This window comes from Peromyscus eremicus, chromosome 15 (genome assembly GCF_949786415.1).
Source record: "Peromyscus eremicus chromosome 15, PerEre_H2_v1, whole genome shotgun sequence".
NCBI lineage: Eukaryota > Metazoa > Chordata > Mammalia > Rodentia > Cricetidae > Peromyscus > Peromyscus eremicus.
Window position 1 is genome coordinate 24,718,504 of NC_081431.1, and position 20,190 is coordinate 24,738,693.

Here is a 20,190-nt window from a genome sequence, read left to right on the forward strand (position 1 = left end):
ACAACTAAACTAAGAAAAATAAAATCGGAAAGGAAAGTTCCTGACCCTTGGGTTCCCAGGAAGCTCGCTGGCACTTTCCATCCTCTGTCTTAGATTTGGCCAGTTCATGAGGAAACACCTGTGTCCTGTTTCCTCCGCTGCCCCGTTCCTTCTCTACAAGGGGCAGTAGGCCTTTGTCCCTGGGTGCCTTCTTCCTGCGTGTCTGAAGATCAGCAGGGCCATCAGAAACAAAACCCACCTCCCTGACTTATAGGAGCCATCTGAGTGAGAGTGTCCATCAGGAGAAAGAGATAGCAGCTGTGGTCACCTAACTAACAGAGGTCCCTCTGGGTCCTTTGTTGTGGTGTCCACATGTCCTTCCTTCACTGTAAGAAGAGATGGGAGAGGGAGGAACGTCTGACCCCGGGAGCGGAAGTGAAGGACAGTGCGGGGAAGAACTGAGGCCATCTCCCTCTTCTTCTCATAGTGACACGTTAGGCAGCTGTGTGTACAGGCACAGATTCTAAAGCTAGAACCCCAGTTCATCAGAAAGGTATATGACTGGAAATGAGAGGTTAAAAAAACAAAACAAAACAGTATTTTATCAGCTGCCCGTCTCCCACCCTATTGGCAAACGATGTTCCCAAGGTATGGAGACAGAACTTCCTGGCTCTGTGGTCCATGCCCAGGTGTGCCAGCATTTCCTCTGGAGCTACTTCCGTCATTCAAGATACAGCATCTCCAGCACACGGGTTCCCCCTCTGCCCGTGTACCCATCGCGACTGTTACCGGGAGAGTGGGGACCTCAGAGGTGGCTTCTGCCTATGAGCCATGTTCTGTCTTCTCTCCTCAGGTCCCACCCCATCCTCAGGAGCCCATGCTGACTGCCTCACCTCGCATGCTGCTCCCTTCTTCTTCCTCCTCCTCCAAGCCACCGGGCTTGGGCCCGGGGACGCCCCTGTCTACGCACCACCAGATGCAGCTCCTCCAGCAGCTCCTCCAGCAGCAGCAGCAGCAGACGCAAGTGGCTGTGGCCCAGGTTCTCCTCAGCCTCCTCCCTTCTTCACAGGCTCCACTCTCATGGGCTTGACGCACCTTCCCTAGCAAGGGGCTCAGGGCAGGTTTAAATCCTAGGGAGCTCTAGGGAATTGCTCATGCTATTGGATCATTGCTTGTCGGGGTTCTAGGAGGCGAAAGGGGAGGGGGGGACAGATGGGGCTATGGTTAAACTGGAAAAACACATTGGTTCCCCATGTATCCCTCGCTCTGAGTTAGGCTTGGCTGGCTTTGGCTGATCGTTGTTGGATAATGACTTGAACTTACCAAGAAAAAAGATGTACACAGTCCCTCCCTCCCTTTCCTATCTCATTTCCTTGTATTTGGGGTGGGAAGGGATGCCTTTGGACAGGTATGACAACTCTTAGAAACAGCTCCAAGTATAAATTTGTGCCCAGCATTCTTGCACAGACTGTTGCTCTGGCATCCCAAACACTCTTGACTGTAGCAGGTACTCAAGCTTCCATTAGTGACCTACTTATTCCAGACAGTATTTGATTAGGAATTCATTATAACAGCAATGAACTTACAGGACTTTAGGTAGATGATCTGAGCCATTTGAGAGCTGGCTACCTCTTAGCATCCGGATGGAGTGTGTGCCCTGAAGTCTGTTTGGGCTGTTGCTGCTTTGTGGGAGAGGATTGAGCTGATTGCCCTTGCTGCTTTCAGCAGGGATCCCTTCTATCTGATGTCCATGGAGGGCGCTGTCATTCAGACTGCCTTGGAGTTCAGTAGTCTGAGCCTTCTCTCAATTACGGGCAAGTCAGGGAATGGTGGACACACATGCGTCCATAAAGGCTGAAGTTTAAAGCCAGAGCCAGGCAGGATCAGGCCTTCTGTGGGGAGATGAAGGTAAGCAGGAGGATGGGATGGGATGGTTTGAAAGTTGTCTGTGAAGGAAACCGTGTGCACCAGCGTCCTGAATCTGCTAAGGCTTGACTGGGTGCTGAGATTTTCTGTGTTCAGTCCAGGGAACAGAGTCCTCCAGGGAGAACTGACTGATCCTTCTGTGTGTTCTTCTTCCTCTTCCTCTGGCTCCTGGATGAAGTGAATCCCCTGGAAGCATCCAGCAGCCTATCCTTAATAAAGTCTGCTATGGCTTGGCCTGAAAGAGCTCTCTTGTCATCCAGCCTCTACTGACTCTACCTGAGGCACCTGCCTGGTGGGTCACTTTTGCTCCACATCTCAGGAGACGGGAGCCAGTGGGATGATGCTCCAAGGTAGCAGAGAGAGCCGTGGAGGCGTTGTCGGGGTGGGAGATCTGACTATGAAACCAAAGGATGTGCCGTGCTGGTGGGAGGATTTGCAGGTGTTTCCAAAACAAGGACAGAGAAAAGGGAATGTCACTAATGGCTTCTTATACTTGGAGGAAAAAAAAAATATATCATTCTTTGTCAAATGAAAGAATCCTAATGACAGCACGGCAGTCTGAGAATCTCCTCCTCCTCAGTGTGGGGGATGACAGTAATACAAAGCCTGAGCGTTTCAGCCCCGGCCCATCCAGACGCTCAGCATTTCCCAAAGTTTCCCAGTGAATACAGATCCATTCTCCAAACAATTCTCTTTCAGCATATCAATTCCCAAGTAATTATTATTTATCCAAGAGTAGGTCTGATGCATATTCATGGTGTTTTATGAGCAGAGGGCATCTGAATTTGATGTCTCGGCTAAGTACTAAAGAGAAGCCAGTTCCAAGTGTCGAATCTGCACACAGCGTTGTGGCAGGAGAAGGAAGGACTCAGTCAGACCCGCAACTTACCACGGGTCTGCCTTGGTCGGGACCAAACCTAAGAGCGGTTTTTCTGGCATAGCAAGTATCTGTCTTAACAAAACATCCACGCCCTGTCCTTTTCTAATTGCCTCTCTCCTTAGAAGACAGTGAGTCTCAGGAAAGGGAAGGGAACAATGTCGTGTTCCAGATCCGTTTCACGAGCCTCTCTCTAAGTTCTAGGCATTTCCTCAGACTGGTCAGTCCAAGCCTCTCATTCACTCAGAATCTGTTGGATATAGCCGACAGTGAACTGCTAGACTCTCAGCTCAAGCAGTGATTTGATGAAAGGCCACCATAGGGCAGTAATGACTTTGAGTAGAGTGGTAGACTTCTAATCTTCCGATCAACCTAGACTCAAGGTCATTTGATGGCTTTTTGAGCATAGTCCTCTATCTGTCTCTGTCATAGTCTCCTTGGTCAGTCTCTGACCACCTTCCTTTTATCTGCATCTTACATTTACTGCCAGGGACGCAGTAGGGTACAGCTGTACCTCTTTGCTGGCCCTTGACTCCCTGGTCCTGCAGGTGGGCTCAGTCTTAAATAAGCCTCTTCAAGCTTTCTGACTCTGTAGGATTTTTGTCAAGGGACTTTTTGTCATGGTCTCCATCTATAATCAGTTATAATCATCTATATACCAGTTATCATCTCCATCTAAATTCGGTTATGTAAGTGGGTTCATAACAGGTCATCCTGGCGTCTTTCTCACACCTGCAGTAGGCCCTCTGCAGCATGCCTGGGTCTTCTGCAGGACTGATGAGTTCCGGGGAAGTCAGCTTTCACTCATTGCATCGGACTACTGCTAGAACAGTGCAAGGTCTTTCATTGAACTACCAGGAGTCCCCAGAATTCAGTAGCTGTAACTGTCATCTTAGCGTTGGGGGTGAGAACATAATTTCCCTTTCTCTGAGCTCCCCAACCCTCCTGTAACACTTCTCAGTTTAAAATCTAAAGGTAAAGCCCCAATCTCTTGCAGATAATGTGTGCTCTTAAAGCTGCTTATTATATTCTTTATGTCCCTTCATCGCATTTGCTCCCATACTCCAATCTGATTCGGCTGTTGCCTTTAGGACCATGTTTAGTTCTTTTGGATGTTGCTGTGACTTTTTCTAAGACCTCGAGACCTCTTCCAGCCTCACCTCAATTCCTTCAGTGCTGATCTTGAATGGGCCTCCCTTGGCCTTAAACACATAGGGGCAAAGATGATGTTAGCCAACTCCTAAGTAGTTCCAGGTCATTCTGCTGTGTGTAAATAGTGAACTACCCCAGTCCCTCTGAGGCTCTCCTAGCCCAGCATGAGGCTCGCCTGGCTGCATTAGCTTCTGCTTTCACATAGACCCAGAAGTTCAAGGGCGTGGATGAAAAATATAGCCACACCTTGAATCGTACCTGGGATGTAGTTGGTGCCTGCATAGCAGCATGCTGGGCCTGCCTGGCTCCAGGATTGTGGCTGGCTGACAGCAGTTAAGTGGGCCAGATATGTTTACAGTTTGCCAAGCCCTAGCCTAGCTCTTGGGGAACGATAGTGAAGCTCATTGGTACTATTTAAAGATCTCCTCTGCCTGTTGCTACTTCTGCTTACTTAGGAACCAGTAATTTGTTATGGATGCTTTTGTGGTATTGTGTGTTGTGCTTAGAGAAACAGTGCTGAGAACGCGCTGCACCCCCACCCTGGCCCTCTGTGTGGCGTCTGTCCTTGTGGCTTCTCCCCGTCCCCAGCCCTGTCCAAGTCCCTGGCATATGCATGCTGAGACAGCGCTGCCTGCCTCTGCTGTCATCTGGTATGGGGAAGGGGGGGGGGGGCAAATTGCTCTGGTTATCTCCACTGCCATTTCCATGTGCCTGCCACTCACTCCCTAACTTCAGCCTGGCCCTGCCCCCACTTCTGATGGAGGAGCTGGAGTCCAGGCAAGTAGGCCGGAGAGTGAGTGGGACAAGGGTCTAAAGTGGTCGGCGGGTGGATTGAGGGTTGACTGTCAGAGTCTGGGGAAGTAGTACAGAGCTGGAGGGATCAGGGTTGGTGTTAAATACACATTATATTGGGACTGGGATGCAGAGCTGAATGCCAGCACTAAGTGTGGCTGTAGTGCCACGATGCTGTGTTTGTGCCACTGGCTTAGTCTGAATGGAATAGTCAATACCCAAGGTGCCATAGCTCTGGAGAGGAAACATTCCACAGTTGCCTTTTCAGAAAGTACTGTGGTCAGTTTTGGGGGAAATGTTCCATTCTCTGAAAGAAAAGTATGCTAAAGATAAATATCCATGATTTGTGTGTGTCGGGGGTGGGGGCAAGGTGGTACCTTTGACTCCTGTCCTAGTTGAGAAATGGAGCCCAAACCAAGGGTGAAGCAAACACTACCTCATTGTAACACTCCAAGTCTGTACAAACTTGGTCTCAGAGTTTGGAGAACTCTAAGCTGCGCTGTCCCCACTTGGCCTGGTTTTAGTTCTGCAGCGCTGAGGTCTGAGCCTCACGCCTGCTGCCGCTCCACATGGCTGCAGAAGCAGGAGGCTCATTAGTGCTGGCGTGGGCAGGGACAGCAGTGCATTGTTTCTGTGCTCATGGAGCATAAAAACATCTGAAATGATACAGCTCTGTACTCGCAGAGGTAAAATTCTGATGTAATCCGGGACAAGAGGCACTTACCCTCTGGGGTATTTGCTCATGGCACTTAATGTCAATAGGTTTCACCAGGAGCATAGGATTCAAGGGTAGTCTCTCAGGTGTTGATGGCACTCTACCTTTGGAACTTGGATACCTGCCAAAGAAGCTTCCAATACTCCTCCAACTTCTGTAGGAAGGAACATCTTTTTTTATTCTCCTTCCTAATTCTCAGATGTCACCATAGGATCTGAGGACTTTTTTAAGTAGGCCCCCAGTGTTTACAACGGTCTGTCTGAAGGCAGAATCGACCGTCTCAGGCCCTAGCTGGCCCTCTCCATTGACAGATGCGGCAGCTGAGGCCCAGGGAAAAGTAAACTGCCTGTAGTTGGTTGTCTCAGGAGTAAGTAAAGACTCCAGCACCCCAGCTGCTAGTTCCATGCTTGCTTCCTAATGGTCTATTCTGTTGGGGATGCTGGTACCTGAGGGTGTAGCAGGTGTATAGGAAGCCCGTATCAGATGCTAATTAGTGATGTGCGTGACTCTGCTCTGTTTATCCACTGAAAGGGCATGCTCTGTATTTCTGTCTTATATTTCTATTTGATTCCAAAGTAAGTAGAAAATGAAAGATCTACTGAGTGATTAGATAGATGGTAGAGTCCTTTCACTGATGCTCTTATTTCATGTAAGAAACAGTAACTGGCAAGTAGAGTTTTGAGCTTGCCTGTCCTAATGGGATACAGGAGGCGGCTCCCCACAGCCATTTCCCTGTTCCTTAGATTCAGCAGGATTTAGGGGACCCCTGGGTGAAATTTCTCCATGCCTCTGTTTCCAAGAAAGCTACAGGTTTCCTAGCTACCCTACATGAGAACCCCAGGTTACAGTGTTACTGACACTTCTTTTCTTGGTCTTGTCCCTCTTCAGATCCCTCCCAGGAATATGAAACAGCAAAGGAGGCCGACATCCCTATCAAAACAAGAGTTCTGTCCTTAGCAGTCCTTTATGGAGGCCAGATTTTTCTTTAGATTCATTAAGCATCATCTCCCTGGGGAAGGATGAGCCCAACCTTGAGGACCCACTAATGGAAAGTGGTGGCAAATCTCATTAATGCTCTTGCTCAGTTCAAAGCTGAGCCAACTGTAAGGCCAGGCCTTGAGAACTGGGCAGCGAAGGAAGCATCCGCTGTACCAGAGTACAATTCTCTTTTACTGTATCCCAAGAAGGCAGATGCAGAGGCTTGTAAGTACCTTGGTCAGCCTCGGCAAAATGTGAATTTGTAGAGAATACTGCCTTTCAGAAATGGGGAGCATTTTCCTGAGAAAGAACCAATAGAGGCTTCCTCTCTTCCAGCTCTCTCTCAAACCACGTCCCACCCTCCCTGGTGCGCTGTCAACACCATGGTCTGAGGCCAAAAAACCCGTGTTCTCTATAGGCTGACTTGGTTCCAGTCATCCATGCCCTTTCTCAAGAGCCTCTAAAATCCTCCGGACCCACTTCCTAGTACAAGAACCACATATGTGTGAATACTGACCTCCTGACTATTTTCTTGAAGTTAGAGTCCTGGATTTCCCCATCTCCTTCCACTGGCTTCACCTCCATTCAAGGGTTATACACCAGGAATGGGCGTGTAAACACTGCTGGTATAGAACCTATTGAGTGTGCCATGGCTGACCCCTGTACCACAGGAAGGCTATGAATGATGAGTCCTCACTGTGAGCACCAACGTCAGCTTTATATGGTTGTCAGGAGAGCACTATGTTAGTCATTCAACAAACATTTAACCCCTTCCAAAGAGGAATCAGGGATTCTATAGGTGTCCATTGAGAATAAGCAGAGAATAGAAAGACAGAGAAGCTGGTATCCAGATATGAGAAGCTAAGCTTTATTACAACCAGCTCACTAACAGCAATGTAATTCTACTTCCTGTGTTTTGCTGCAGGAAAAGTAGAAGGAATGATGGGCTGGGGAGAAGGCATGTGGTGATGGTCTAGTCAATATATTAGCTTTCGCATTTTATTTTTTAATTGATTTTGAGACAGGGTCTTGCTAGGTAGCTCTGACTGGCTTGGAAGTTGCTATTAGACTAGACCAGCCTCAAATTTCTCCTGCTTCTGTTTCCCAAGTGTTAGGATTACAACATGTACTCCACCATCCCTGGCTACTTTTGTTTTTAAAAAGATATGGGTAAAGCTGGATGTGATACCACATGTCTGCAGTCCCAGCACTGGGGAGGCAGAAACGAGAGCATGACTGCAAGTTCAAGGCCAGCCTGGTCAATAGAGCTAGTTCCAGGCCAACTAGGATTTTCGAGACCCTGTTTCAAAACAAACAAACTGCAGTTAGAAAAGTGTGCCGTGTTGGGCCTAAATAAGTTCTTTTTTTTTTTAATTAAGAAAAATTTTTCATTCATTTTACACACTAATCCAAGATCCCCCTCTTCCCTCCTCTCACCCCCAGCCTCCTCCCCCAACCAACCCCACTCCTCTTCCCACAAGAAGGCAAGGCCTCCCATGGGGAGGCACATCCAGTAGAGGCAAGTCCAAGCCCTTTCCCCTGCCTCAAGGCTGCATGAGGTGTCCCATCATAGGTAGTGGGCTCCACAAAGCTCCTTCATGCACCAGGGATGGATTCTGATTCTACCGCCAGGGGGCCCCCCAAGCAGATCAAGCTATCAGTTCTCTTGCCACGTAGAGGGCCTAGTCCAATCCCATGCAGGCTCCACAGCCATCGGTCCAACTTTCATGAGTTGCCACTAGTTGGAAAGGGAGACTAAATAAGTTCTTAGAATAGGAATGGAGGGCAGTTTATCCACACGGACATCGCAGGAAGTGAGAATGTCTTTCCCACCTTTTGCACTTGACATGGGGCCCCAAGTGGTGCCTGAGCGACACATTATGGCCCTTGAAGCATAGAGAGAGGTCCACGGAGCAGGTGACCTGTCTTTTCTCGGCTACTTTTCCAAAATTACAATTCTAGGTGTCCAATTGTCCGTGCAGGGTTTCTTCATCTCAAACTGAACGTGGAGAGGGGCATGTCTGGTCCTGGCCATCCCTTGGCAGCTGCCATTTGTAGTAACGTCCCTCTCTTTTCTTTGCCCCTCCTCCTCTCTGTCTCCCTGCCTCCTCCTCGCTGCAGGTTCACTTGCTGAAGGATCAGTTGGCTGCTGAGGCTGCGGCAAGGCTGGAGGCCCAGGCTCGAGTGCACCAGCTCCTGCTGCAGAACAAGGACATGCTCCAGCACATCTCTCTGCTGGTCAAGCAAGTGCAGGAGCTGGAGCTGAAGCTGTCAGGACAGAACGCCAGTAAGCCGGGGTGCCGTCCAGCCTGGGTCCCCGTGGACAGGCTGTGTGAAAGAAGTTATTTCCGTGAACCTGGGAATGCTGTGCTTGGAGCCTTGATGGTGCCCTTCTATTTCAACAGAACACAGGCATCATTGTTATTGTCTGTGCAGCTCATACATTGTAGAATTGCAGGGCCAGCGTATATCTTGGCTGCCTTCTGTCCGCTACCCAGACCTGACCTTGAAGGTCCCTAGGAGACACTGCTACGTATTTGTCCACTCTCTCCTTATAGCGAGCTCAGTCACTTTATATTCCAAGAAAGCCCATTTTTCCTCAGAGGGATTTCCCAATGAAAATGTACTGAGCCCATATGGGGTATCATGTTGTGAACTCTGGGGGACCTGCAAACTCTTTAGTAGTTGATTCTCTGCACTACGTAATTCATTACTCTGTTGCACAGAGAAATGCTGAGTAACTGTGGCCGTAGACTGTATGGCCCCTGGTCTGAGATGCTTTGCTACCTGTATGCCAGTCACCTCCAAGCTGAACTGGGAAGTAACAGGCAGTCTAGTCTTAGGCCTTCATCATTAAATCTGCCCATGGGTGGGTTCTGGCATGCATGAAGTCTGTGTTGACTGTGTGCTGACAGATACCTACCTATCAGCTATCATGCAAGTGGTGGTGATCAAGTTTTTTAATGCGTAAGCTCATTCTCTGCAGCTCATTCTCTGTAGTGGTAGACACTGTCGTGACTGTTACACAACTGAGGAAACGCAGTTCTGAGAGGCTGAGTAGCTCAGACTCACACAATTAACAAAGCGTGAGTGAAGCCTCGACTCACACTTAGACTCCATTGCAAATAGAATGTTTTTCTAGCTATACCATTAGTTCCCTAAAGCTATCCCTCATAGCTATTACACAGTCCAGTCCATGGAGATTTCTCAGCAGTAGTCCGAGTCAGGGCTGAGTGTCTAAAAGGTGTAGCTGTGAGCCACTGTGTATAAATCACTGCTTGTCCTGATTCCTCTTACAAGGTTCCACTGTTAGCCCATGCTTGGAATGTGGATGGGTTGGTACCTTTCCCCATCACAAATCCACTACAGGGCTTTCAGTAGCCTTCTCAAGTCTCTGAGAGCTGTCCCCCGGCAGCCGTGTGCATCTCATGTTACAAGGGTAGAAGGGAGGGAGTGCTGGGTTAAGCTGTAAAACCCCTCAAGGGGTGCTACAGAATGTCAGTCAAGGTTGTCAGTCAAGGAAGGACCCTTTGCGGGACTGGCGTTGTCAGAACCAGGCCTTTCCAAGCTACACGGGTTCATGAATGAGCTCACATTAGAAGCCTTGCCTAACACTGCCTCTCCTTGCCCCTTGTCTCCCCGCAGTGGGCTCCCAGGACAGCTTGTTGGAGATCACCTTCCGCTCAGGTGCCCTGCCTGTGCTCTGTGAACCCACCACCCCTAAGCCGGAGGACCTACACTCGCCGCTGCTGGGCGCCGGCTTGGCTGACTTCGCCCACTCAGCGGGCAGCCCCTTAGGTAGGCGTGACTGCTTGGTGAAGCTGGAGTGCTTTCGTTTCCTCCCACCCGAGGATACCCGGCCCATGGCGCAGGGTGAGCCGCTCCTGGGTGGCCTGGAGCTCATCAAGTTCCGAGAGTCGGGCATCGCCTCAGAGTATGAGTCCAACACGGACGACAGTGAAGAGCGTGACTCGTGGTCCCAGGAGGAGCTGCCACGCCTGCTCAATGTGCTACAGCGGCAGGAGTTGGGTGACAGTTTGGATGATGAGATTGCCGTGTAGGTGCAGGGCAAGGAGTTGGTGGAGGTGGTAGCAATGATGCCAATGTTCCCTGGCAGGGGATGCCCAGGGAAGGCGCGGCTGAGAATAACACCCAGGGCGGAGGAGAGTGTAGGGCTTCGGAGGAGGGTCAGGATTTTGCTTTAGAAGGTAAATGGGGGCAGAAATTGGATTCCCAGAGACAGGAATCCGCGCCTGCGTTCTGCTAATGACTGGAGGGGGTGGAAGCAGGGCGTTCCAGAGCCTAGGACCTTGGGACAGGGTCCGTCCACAGTTCTGGAAGGCTTGCTGCTCCCACTGCTATAGTCAGGTTCTAATCAACCTGTCTGGTGATGCCTCAGTGACCCACACACTCTCCTGTCTCTGTGGTGCAAACCATAAAGGGAAGCCATTGGTACCTTCTTAGGTACTTCATTTTTTTGGATATCAGGATGCTACAAGTTGCCTAACCCTCCCTTGAGCTATAGAAGAATTCCTTCCCCAGGCCCTGGCTGAGATTGTAGAGGCTGGATGCCCTGGGCTGCTGGGAAAGTGAGACTATGCCTGAGTATAGAGTTGAAAGGAGTCACAAGTCACAGTGAATAAACTAGGAATTTTCTCTAGCTGGGTGTTGGGTGTTGCTTCTGAGGAAGCCAGGAGTGTTATGACAGTTCAGGACCTTGCTGTTGAGAGGCCAGGGGGAGGATAGCTCATTGCTGCTACAGCTTACTTAGGCCTGATTCTTCAGTTTGGAAACCCTGCCCCAACCCATTTCCTGCCTGCAGCCCAGCTCATATAAATGAGGCTAAGAACTGCCCTAATACCCCTTTTTGATAGTACCATGCCTCTGTGCAAGTCTCAGAGACCCAGATCCCCCTTGCCTTACCTCTGTACCTATTCCCTCCACTGGGCTATAGTGGTATTTACTGAGAAAGAAAGGAAGAAAGAAAGAAAGAAAGGAAGGAAGGAAGGAAGGAAGGAAGGAAGGAAGGAAGGAAGGAAGAAAGGAAGGAAGGAAGGAAGAAATGGAAATGGAAATGGATGCAAGCTGATGGCTGAGATTGTCTACCCTTCAGAATCACTGCCACTTAGATCAGGGACCACAGCTGTGCCACCCCAGCCCATCTCTCTGAAGGTGCGTGCCTTGAGCACAGGTATTAAAAGTGCAACTTTAAATCTTACCATCCAGGCCTTGTCTAGGGATCTTCACTCAATAATAGGCTGGCTAGGCTCATGAGAAAAGCTCCCCCCTCCACCCCATAAGACCTTAACAGATGAACAGATTTTCCAACTCCTGAAGAGATAGCTGAGACACGTCCAAAGTCATATGATTGGCGGGGCTTGGGGGGTGGGGGGGTGTTCATTGTCATCCTATAGGCCAAGCTGTAGGCCAAACTGCAGTATTATCCGAGGGTCAGTTAATAAGGATAGAGCTGCCCAAAGGAGATCTTCAGCCCCAGCTTTGCTTTGAAATGTATCTGAATGCAAGCATGGTCCTTATTTATAGTCACAGTGGAGTTTCTTTTAACTAAACAGTCAAGTTAAAGGAAATTAACATAGCTTTACATTATTACCCCCGAGTGCATCAGGGTATTGATGGTAATAGGATGGGGTGGTGTGTGTGTGTGTGTGTGTGTGTGTGTGTGTGTGTGTGTGTGTGTATGAGGGAAGTAGGGACATGCTTCTGGACTTGTGAGAAGTGACTAGAAAGATCTCCAGGGTGCTCGGATAAGCAATATCAATGTATCCTTTTCCGACTCTGCATTTAGTTGAAGAGGTAGGATTCTGTTGGTTAATTTTCTAATTAACCGTTGGAAGGAGGTCCAGATACACAAGGAAGGAAGAATTTGAGATGTGAGGTCCACAAAATTGAAGAAGCAGCTGGCAGGAATCAAGTCTGGCTGAGCCTAACTGACTCAATCCCAACCCAGGGTTCCTTGAACCTAGGACCTTTGGATCAAAGCATTTGTGTATCGGAGAGGGTGGGTGGTCTGTTTCCTCAAGGCCTACTTCCTGTGAACAGGGGCCGAGGATAAAATCAGAGACAAATGGAAGTGTATGGACTGCGAGTGGAAAGGACTATGGGATAGTAAAGAAGTATGTGGGAAAGAGGATGTATTTTTAAAAGCCTATGAAAGGAATGAAGAAATGGATGTGAGATGAAAGAATAGAGAGACTGGTTAATAGATGGCTGCCGACTTGAGACTCGTGTAAGACTTTTGCCCTTCATTTCTGCCTTCCTTGACCCTCTCCTTCCCTGATGAAGGCCCTCTCTAGGGAATTCCTTCATGTGCCGGTATCCTCTCTAGTAAGACCCAAATCTGTACACACTTGGTATGTGGAGATGGGACACAAAGAACGGATCTAGGGGTCTTGCGGGGTCAGCAGCCACCAACCCTCTATTTAGACCAATGGACAGGACAGGGAATATTGCGGACCTGACCTCCCAGCAACATCCTCCACCTTCCTTGCTTCTCGCTCTGCTAACTCAACTCTGCCCTTCTCCTTCCTTCTACTCTGCCCTATCTGGAGGACACATGGACACCAGGGGCTCCTTAGTGAAGCCTGCCCCAGGTGCCAGAAAGCTCTTGGGCATCCAAGGCTTCGCAGTTGCAGAGGCAGGACAGAATTTCTCTGCACAGGATGGACTGCATATGGGAACTGAAAACTATATTCCTTGGATTCCTGCTTCTATTGATGCTGTCTGTAAAAACCTGTCTGCGCCTCGCCCCCTCAGCTGACCTTGTTTATGAGTTGTGTTCCTTTATTTACTCTCTTTGCTTGACTGCTTCCCCCCACCTCCCTCTGCTTCCTAAAACCGTTGCGTCATTAGCTGTTGGATCAGCTCTCTGGGAAACGATTCTGTTAATGTAAGTGCACTTACTCCCTGGATGTTGTCACTAGTTAGTGGCTTTTGCTAAATAAACCTTTCTTATTTCTAAAAGCTTTCCTATTGTCTCCACTCGCTTCTTCTGTTTAACCTGCTTCTTCTGTCCCCTCTCCTTGCACCCACTTCCTAAGCCAGGTGGCATCAGCTCTGGGACACGGTAGAGAAAGAATTCACATCTCCTGGGGGAGAGGAGCAAAGTGGATCCTTGGTTGCAGGACATATGGACCAACCCTGCAGGGTTAGACTGTCCACTGGTAGTAACTGGAAATAATTTTGCTTCCCTGGGGGACATTTGACAGTATCTCGATACTTCATTTCTCATCGCTAGGGGATGGATGCTTTTGGCATGGGGGGGGGGGGATCAGGGATCCTACCATACATAGAACAGCCTCAACAAAGAATTATCCAGCCCAAGGCCGTGAAAACAGAGACCGTAATCCCCTAGCCTACACCCAGTTTCTTTTTCAGACTCCAGATACCATTGGAATATAAGGGTTGTAGCAGTGAATTTGGGGCATTGAAAACACTGCCATTGTTTCTACCATAACTAAGATCAAAATCATACAATTTCACTGACTTCTGAACTCTGTGTCTGAGATTTCTATTTGGTAGTTGCCCAAAAGGGCCCATTCCAGCCAAGTCCATACAGAGAACAAAAGAGCCTCCTCCTCCTATCTTCCCAGAAGTATTGCAGCAACAAGGATTCACAGATCAATCCTGGCATGTGGGAGTATGGGCATCACAACACAGCCTTTACTTTTCTGACTTCCCCAAACTGGGACTTCCAGCTTTTTTTTTTTTTTTTTTTTTTTTTTTTAAGGCAGGAAGCTTGACGAGCCTAGTGCTTTGTCAGGCCCAGGCAGAGGCAAGACTGGAAAGGCCATGAACCAGGTTTAGGTGACCTCTATTCTCCTCTGACAGTGAAGTGAACCGGGCTGTTTCCTCACCCGTACACTGGGATGGTATATATCACATGCCGCTTTCATGAGAGCATAGGAGATTGCATCGTAAAAACCTCAGCAGAGCGCAGCTCACACTGCCCCCGGGTACAGTACAGCACTTTAGTGTGCTTCCTCGGTGTATTAGATGCAAAATGTAGAAGGCACCTTCCTGTCCCTAGGGAGAAGATGATACTACATGCCCGCAGGTAGTACTGAGCACATGCTGTGGTCCCTTCTCTAGCCCCTGTGGCTGCTTTTCCTCTTGGCTGTTTGGGGCATGTGATGCGGGGGTCCTGGAGCGGGGAGCATGGGGTTGGCAGAAGATTAGGAGCCAGCCGGTTCCCCAGGTAGTGTGAAACCAAGAAGGGCCTCTCCTGTGCATGCTTCTCACTGTATTGCTGAGGAGCCCTATCAAAGGGAAATGACACCTGTACACAACCACACATGTTAAAAAGCCACCTTCCAGAGCGCAGGGGCTTTTCTAAGTAAAAAACACAGCGTGGGTGCTAGAAAGGCTCACCAGTCATGTCTCCCTTTGGGGGGTGGTATCTAGTGAGTGATGTCCTGGTCGCCTAGAGACTACCTGGCTTCTGAGTGGCCAGGTTTATGACCTGTAAATCCCAGTTCTTGAGCCTGACATAGACTCTGGACTCTTGCTAAGAAGGGGGGGGGCTGAGGGTCACAGAAAAAGCAGTGATAAACAGGGCTTGATGGAGGGTCAGGGTTCTTCTCATGCTCTGTTAAATGATAGGGATTTGAGCACAGCATTGCTCATGCTGGGGAAACATGAGACTCGTGCATGATATTTTGACAACACAATGATAAACAGAAGCAGCTCTGCTAAACCATCAAGTCAGGCTCCAGGAAGGGTCACCGTGTATCATGGGAAAAACAAAGGAGGGAGCTACACACACTGACCCATTGTTGGGTGGGGGAGGACTAAGCGGCAGTTGATACCCAGTCCCCAAGAGGAAACGCCCAGTCATCTTTCTGCTTCAGATTGGCAGAGAGGGTTGCCCTGAAATAGAGTCAGGATCAGGACTGTCCACCTGGTACGTTGTGTGGGGACAGAATGTAGTGTTATCACATGATTAACTGCCTATTTTGACATGATTCAAAACAGCCATGGAAATATATCCCCTGGGTTAAGCATAATTCTGCCTGCTTCAGCAAGACGTACCCACTCTGGAGCGTAGTCATGGTACATGTGGTGGAGATGGCCCACCCTCCTTGTCTCTTTTCTGACTTATGCTCAGAGTCATGTTGTCCTCTCCAGAGGTGTAATTCCCTCCAAAGGTTAGTATCTAAGATGCCTTTCAAACTGCAGGAATTCTTTCTCTGCCCTTTGTCCTCAGTGTGGGCAAGGACTGATCCTGTAGACCAGCACCCTGGAGCAGTGTTTTTTTTGTTTTGTTTTGTTTTTGTTGTTGTTGTTGTTGTTTTACATCTGAATTGCCTCAGAGTCACCATGGAGGCTGAGTATGGTACAGCTGACCAGGCTCTTAGCCCAGAGTTTCTGACCCAGTAGGTTCAAGTGTGTTCTAGGAATTGTGTCTCTTATTGATTCCCAGAGGAGGCCACCACTGCTAGTCTGGGCGCCTTCCTTTAATGGCCACTTAGAGGATATTCTCAAACTTCAAGTATGGTGTTTCCCTTGAGAGAGAGGGCGAGGAGGACAAAGAGGTGGGTCTGGCGTTGCGAGGCAACCACTAATAATTGAAGGTGATGAAGAGTCGCTGGGTACCAAGAAGAGCAGCTGATGGAGGGTGACCAGACTTGACAGACGAATACTATGACTAACTTCAATTTATTGTTACCTCTCCAGAGGCGTAAGTAGGCCTCATCCCTATTTACCTGAGGTGTCGGCAGACTACTTGAAGGCCTGGCAGCTGACCAAGGAGAGCCTCTCTCCTGGCCGGGCCTTCTGCTCCTTGCCCCAGAGAGTTTTGAGCTTGCGGTAATATACCTTGCAGCTGAAACCCTCCTTGAAGCCCCCTTTGATGTGGCTCTTGAGGGAGTGCAGAGTGGGGTACATGCGGCAGCAGGCCGCACACTTGTAGCCATTCTGTTGGGCTGGGTGCCACTTGGAAGCCATTAGGATGTCCTGGGATGTAATAGACTCCAAACCATGCTTGGATTTCTTGTTGGCCTCCCTGGGGTACGTGTTCTCTTGGGAGGAGGAAGACGAGCAGACACTCTCAGCCACATCCTCAATAAGGCAGTTGTCGCCTCTGCCCTCTTCCTGGTCCACCTCTGGGAACCCATAAGCCTCCAAGTGGCTCTCTTGGTCTGTGCATACGAAGTAGCTATAAGGGGAAAACCAGGGCCGGTAGATGGTGCAGTTTCGCCTCAGCTGCTCCCCATTCTGGGCGTTCCCCAAGTCTGCAAAGGAAAGGGCAGGGTCTGAGTTTGGGGCTGAGGGGAAGGAAGAGTGAAGTGGCTGGAGGCAGTCAGGAGAAGCAGGCAGTCAGCCCCGACCTCAGGAGACCCGTGTTCCACCTTGATGGTGGCTGAGAGGCCACAGATGATGAGGGGATGGGAAGAACAGCCCAAGACATCCATTCCTGCTGCGTCCTTTTCCTGCTGGTGAAAATGGCCATTGGGTGTCTTGGCAGAAGACAGAACCTGCCCTGTGTAAAGAGATCCTGACTTCTGACTCCTCTAAGGATAGGCAAGGACAGGTAGACATCTGACAACCTGTAATCTTTCTGCCACCAATGGCCTGACAACTTTTCCAGCCTCAGTACCCATTCTAATCGCTCCATAGACTACTCAGACAGAAACTGGCCCTCCACATGAGCTTGGCAGATAGGACTAAAAGACAAGAAGCCTTTGTGGGCCTCTACTACAGGGGGCACAGGTGGAAAGGCAGCATGTGGTGAGTGGACTTGCAGATACCCCTCCCTTTAGGGGTACAGTCCCTGTCCCCTTTTAGCATCTCTCATATCCCTGCCCAGAGGAGGAGAAGGCCTCACCTGGTGAGGGCACTTGGCTCTGCACCCCATGCTGGAGAGCATTGCTTTGGTACTGGGGTGGCAGGTCCTGAGATGGACTGGAAGCCTCAGTGGGTACCTCTGTCCTTATAATGTCTGGGTTATAGAAACAGTGGTGAACTGAGCAAGATTGGGAGTCCTCTTTTGGGGACCTTCCAAGACATACTTTAGAGGCTTACCTTCTGTGTGATTAGGGAATCTCAAAACTAATGCAAAACAGTGACCTCTGGAGTCAAACAAGCAGGCCTGTTCTAGGTGGTATCCCAGGAAGTCATAGATGGGGCAGTTTCTTCAAACCTAAAAAAATGTCCTCTGGGAACCAGGTTATAAGATTTGGCCAGGCTGGGGGCATGATGCAGTAGTAAAGGTCATGTCTAGTACAATGAAAGCCTTGGTTCCAACCTTATTTTGAAGACTTGGCTCAGATGACACTTTTTTCCCCTGGCCCACCCCTCACCTGATGGTCCTGCTTATCATGTGTAACTTCCTTTTCATGGGACTCTGGGACACAGGTTCCAAGATGGAAGCTCTGGTCACAGCTTACATAGGCAAGTTGCATGATCCCTTTGAGAAGGAGAAGCAAGCCACCTTCTCCAGTTGAAACATCTCATGCCCTCAGTCAGAGGGGGTGTGTGGGCCTTTGCTGCATGTTGTACGCTGAAGTAGCTACTAAATCTCAGATGACAAGTTCACTTAAGAAAAGGTTATGGAAAGGTTATGGCCGTTTAGGGTTGGGGGTTAGCTCAGTGGGAGAACACTTGCCAAGCATGCATGAGGCTATGGCTTTGATCTCCACCAAGTAGGTCTGGGAGAAAGTCGATCTGCCTTGAACCCCATGCAAGAGCTAAGCTTTTAGGAGGTAAATTTTAAAATGTTCTCTGTAGAGGCAAATGGATGTTTAGGAGAACTTCCACAGTGGCACAGCTCAGTTCCAGTGCGCATGGGAACCCATGGAGGCCTGAGAAGCTGCCTCTCTCAGCTTCCAGGTGATGGTCACACTGAAGAGCTAGGGTCACACTTCAGTTGACAAGTCTTCACGTGTCTACCTTTGTTCCTGCCTGTGCTCATCAGTTAGCCTACTCCCTGCCACTAACTAATGCTTTTTTTCTCCAGTTTAAGACCAAGTTAATGCAAGAGCCAGCTCTCTGTGTAGACAGATCACCACCTCGAGATTTCATACAGAAGCTGGCTCTAGAGGAAAGAAATGTGGCAACAAATGCTGCTGCCATTTGTCCCTTGCCAGAGATAGTCAGCAACATTTACTAGGAATGCAATCTTTTGAAAACTTATATTCTCCCCCTATATTATTTGGCTTTCTGAAGCAATCATGGTCCTATAGTGTGATCTGACAAGATCATGTTTTCTAAACACAACTCAAAGAAGTTTAATGAACAGAATTCCCCACCTTTGTAGTCCTGGTGACTTCAGCATTTACCTGGCAAGCTGGTGGCAAGTGAGGACATAATGTCAGGAAAAGCACTCAGAGCAGAGGAAGAGATTCGAGGTCTAGAGACGCTGAGAAGTGAGAAGTTCTCCATGTTCTGACCACCACAAGCTATGGAGGTCACACACCTGCTCAGGAGGCTGGCCAGATTGTATGGACAATAAACATTCTGAATGCAGCTGACATCACAAGGTCCCACAATTCCACTAGCCAGTGGGGTTACGAGTTTAAAAGATGGATGTAGTTGTCTTGTATGCAAGACAATTTCTCCTTTTAAAAACTTAACTGCTTTTTTGTTTTCTTTTTCCTTAATTTAAATTTTTTGAATCGATATAACAAAGGATTAGCCATCATTATAGAATTTTTTTATCAAAGTATGTTTTAATAGATTCTCCTCCCTTCTCCACCCCCCCTCTAACCTCCCAAGCCCCAAATCTTTCCCAGTACCTTTCTACGTTGACATACACGTGCCCTTTGTCCTTTCCCACTATCCTTAGCATCTCTTTTTATTATTTATGGGTCTCTTTTTCTAGTTTTTGGCTGGCTTTACCCACTTTTACACCCATCTATATACATCACAAACTAGAATCTGCACCTTAAAAAAAAAAAGATGTCCAGTTTTTAATCTTTCTGAGTTGGGTCCCCTTGTTTAATATTATAATTTCCATAGGTATTAGACTAATAAAACAGGGGAGCTGGAAATAAACTGGCAAAGCTGTAGCCACCTAGTTTTTGACAAATGTGTCAAAAGCATACAATGGAGGAAATACTAATAGTTCTAGCAACCATCTACGGAAGAATACAATTAGACCTATTGTCTTTCACTGCGGAAGAATACAATTAGACCTATTGTCTTTCACCCCATGCAAAGGTCTCCAGAGTAAGTCAGAGACAGTCACAACCAGAAATGCTGGAATTGCTAGAGGAAACATAAATATACTTCAAGATTATAGCCATAGTCAAGAACTTTCTAAGCAGAACTCCAGTCACTCAGGAAATGGCCCCAGGATGGAACTGCATGAAGTTAAAGAGCCACTGCATAGCAAAAGAAGCTATTGGGGTGGAGTGAACAGGTATCTCCCAGGACAGCAGGAAGTCTCCTCCACCTACACTTCAGATGGCGGGAGTTTTTTCTTTTTTTGTCATTCCTCAGTGGCCCGTCTTGGCTGAGAATGCCCAGCCAGAAGGAAGAACATCATAGAGCCGTAACAGTGGTGGTGTTTGTCCCCATTTTCTCTATGGGTGTCAACTTTTCTGTGTTCCCACGTCTGGGACCCTCCATCCTCTGGGTGGGAGTGACCGTCTTGCTTTTCTTCTTCCTATTTTCCTGGCCTCTACCACTGAATATTTGTGTTGTGTTGTTCTACTGATTGTATTGTTTAGAGCATGCTTTTTGAGACACATTTGGGAAACAATTTCAATTTCTAAAATGTGCAAAACTTAAAATTAGTAAAGAAACATCCACA

The 20,190-nt window shown here is 48.6% G+C and overlaps 2 protein-coding genes across 3 annotated transcripts in view; one reads left to right on the forward strand and one right to left on the reverse strand.

Annotated features, from left to right (window-relative positions):
• LOC131925140 (carboxyl-terminal PDZ ligand of neuronal nitric oxide synthase protein) overlaps window positions 1-20,190 on the forward strand; it is a 294,348-nt gene that overhangs the window by 264,922 nt on the left and 9,236 nt on the right. Inside the window, exons 8-10 of one of the 2 annotated variants that reach the window (XM_059280412.1) lie at window positions 833-1,018; window positions 8,541-8,706; window positions 10,065-10,974. In XM_059280412.1, coding sequence (XP_059136395.1) covers window positions 833-1,018; window positions 8,541-8,706; window positions 10,065-10,480 — 768 coding nt within the window. In that variant the 3' untranslated portion in view covers window positions 10,481-10,974. Of the gene's footprint in view, window positions 1-832; window positions 1,019-8,436; window positions 8,707-10,064; window positions 10,975-20,190 lie in introns of those variants that run through there. The other variant, XM_059280411.1, reaches the window with a different exon arrangement.
• Spata46 (spermatogenesis associated 46) lies at window positions 16,076-18,891 on the reverse strand. Its single transcript, XM_059280413.1, has 2 exons — window positions 18,716-18,891; window positions 16,076-16,669 (listed from the first exon to the last, which is right to left on the reverse strand). The coding sequence occupies exons 1-2, from the start codon at window positions 18,816-18,818 to the stop codon at window positions 16,158-16,160; spliced, it is 615 nt and encodes a 204-aa protein (XP_059136396.1). The 5' UTR covers window positions 18,819-18,891; the 3' UTR covers window positions 16,076-16,157.

What these genes read in the sequence shown, in the direction of transcription:
- Spata46 (XM_059280413.1), bottom strand. Translation starts at nt 18,818, where the DNA reads ATGGAGAACTTCTCACTTCTCAGCGTCTCTAGACCTCGAATCTCTTCC. An exon ending in ACTTGCCACCAGCTTGCCAG is followed by an intron (nt 16,670 to 18,715) that starts GTAAATGCTGAA and finishes TTTCCTTTGCAG; the next exon opens with ACTTGGGGAACGCCCAGAAT.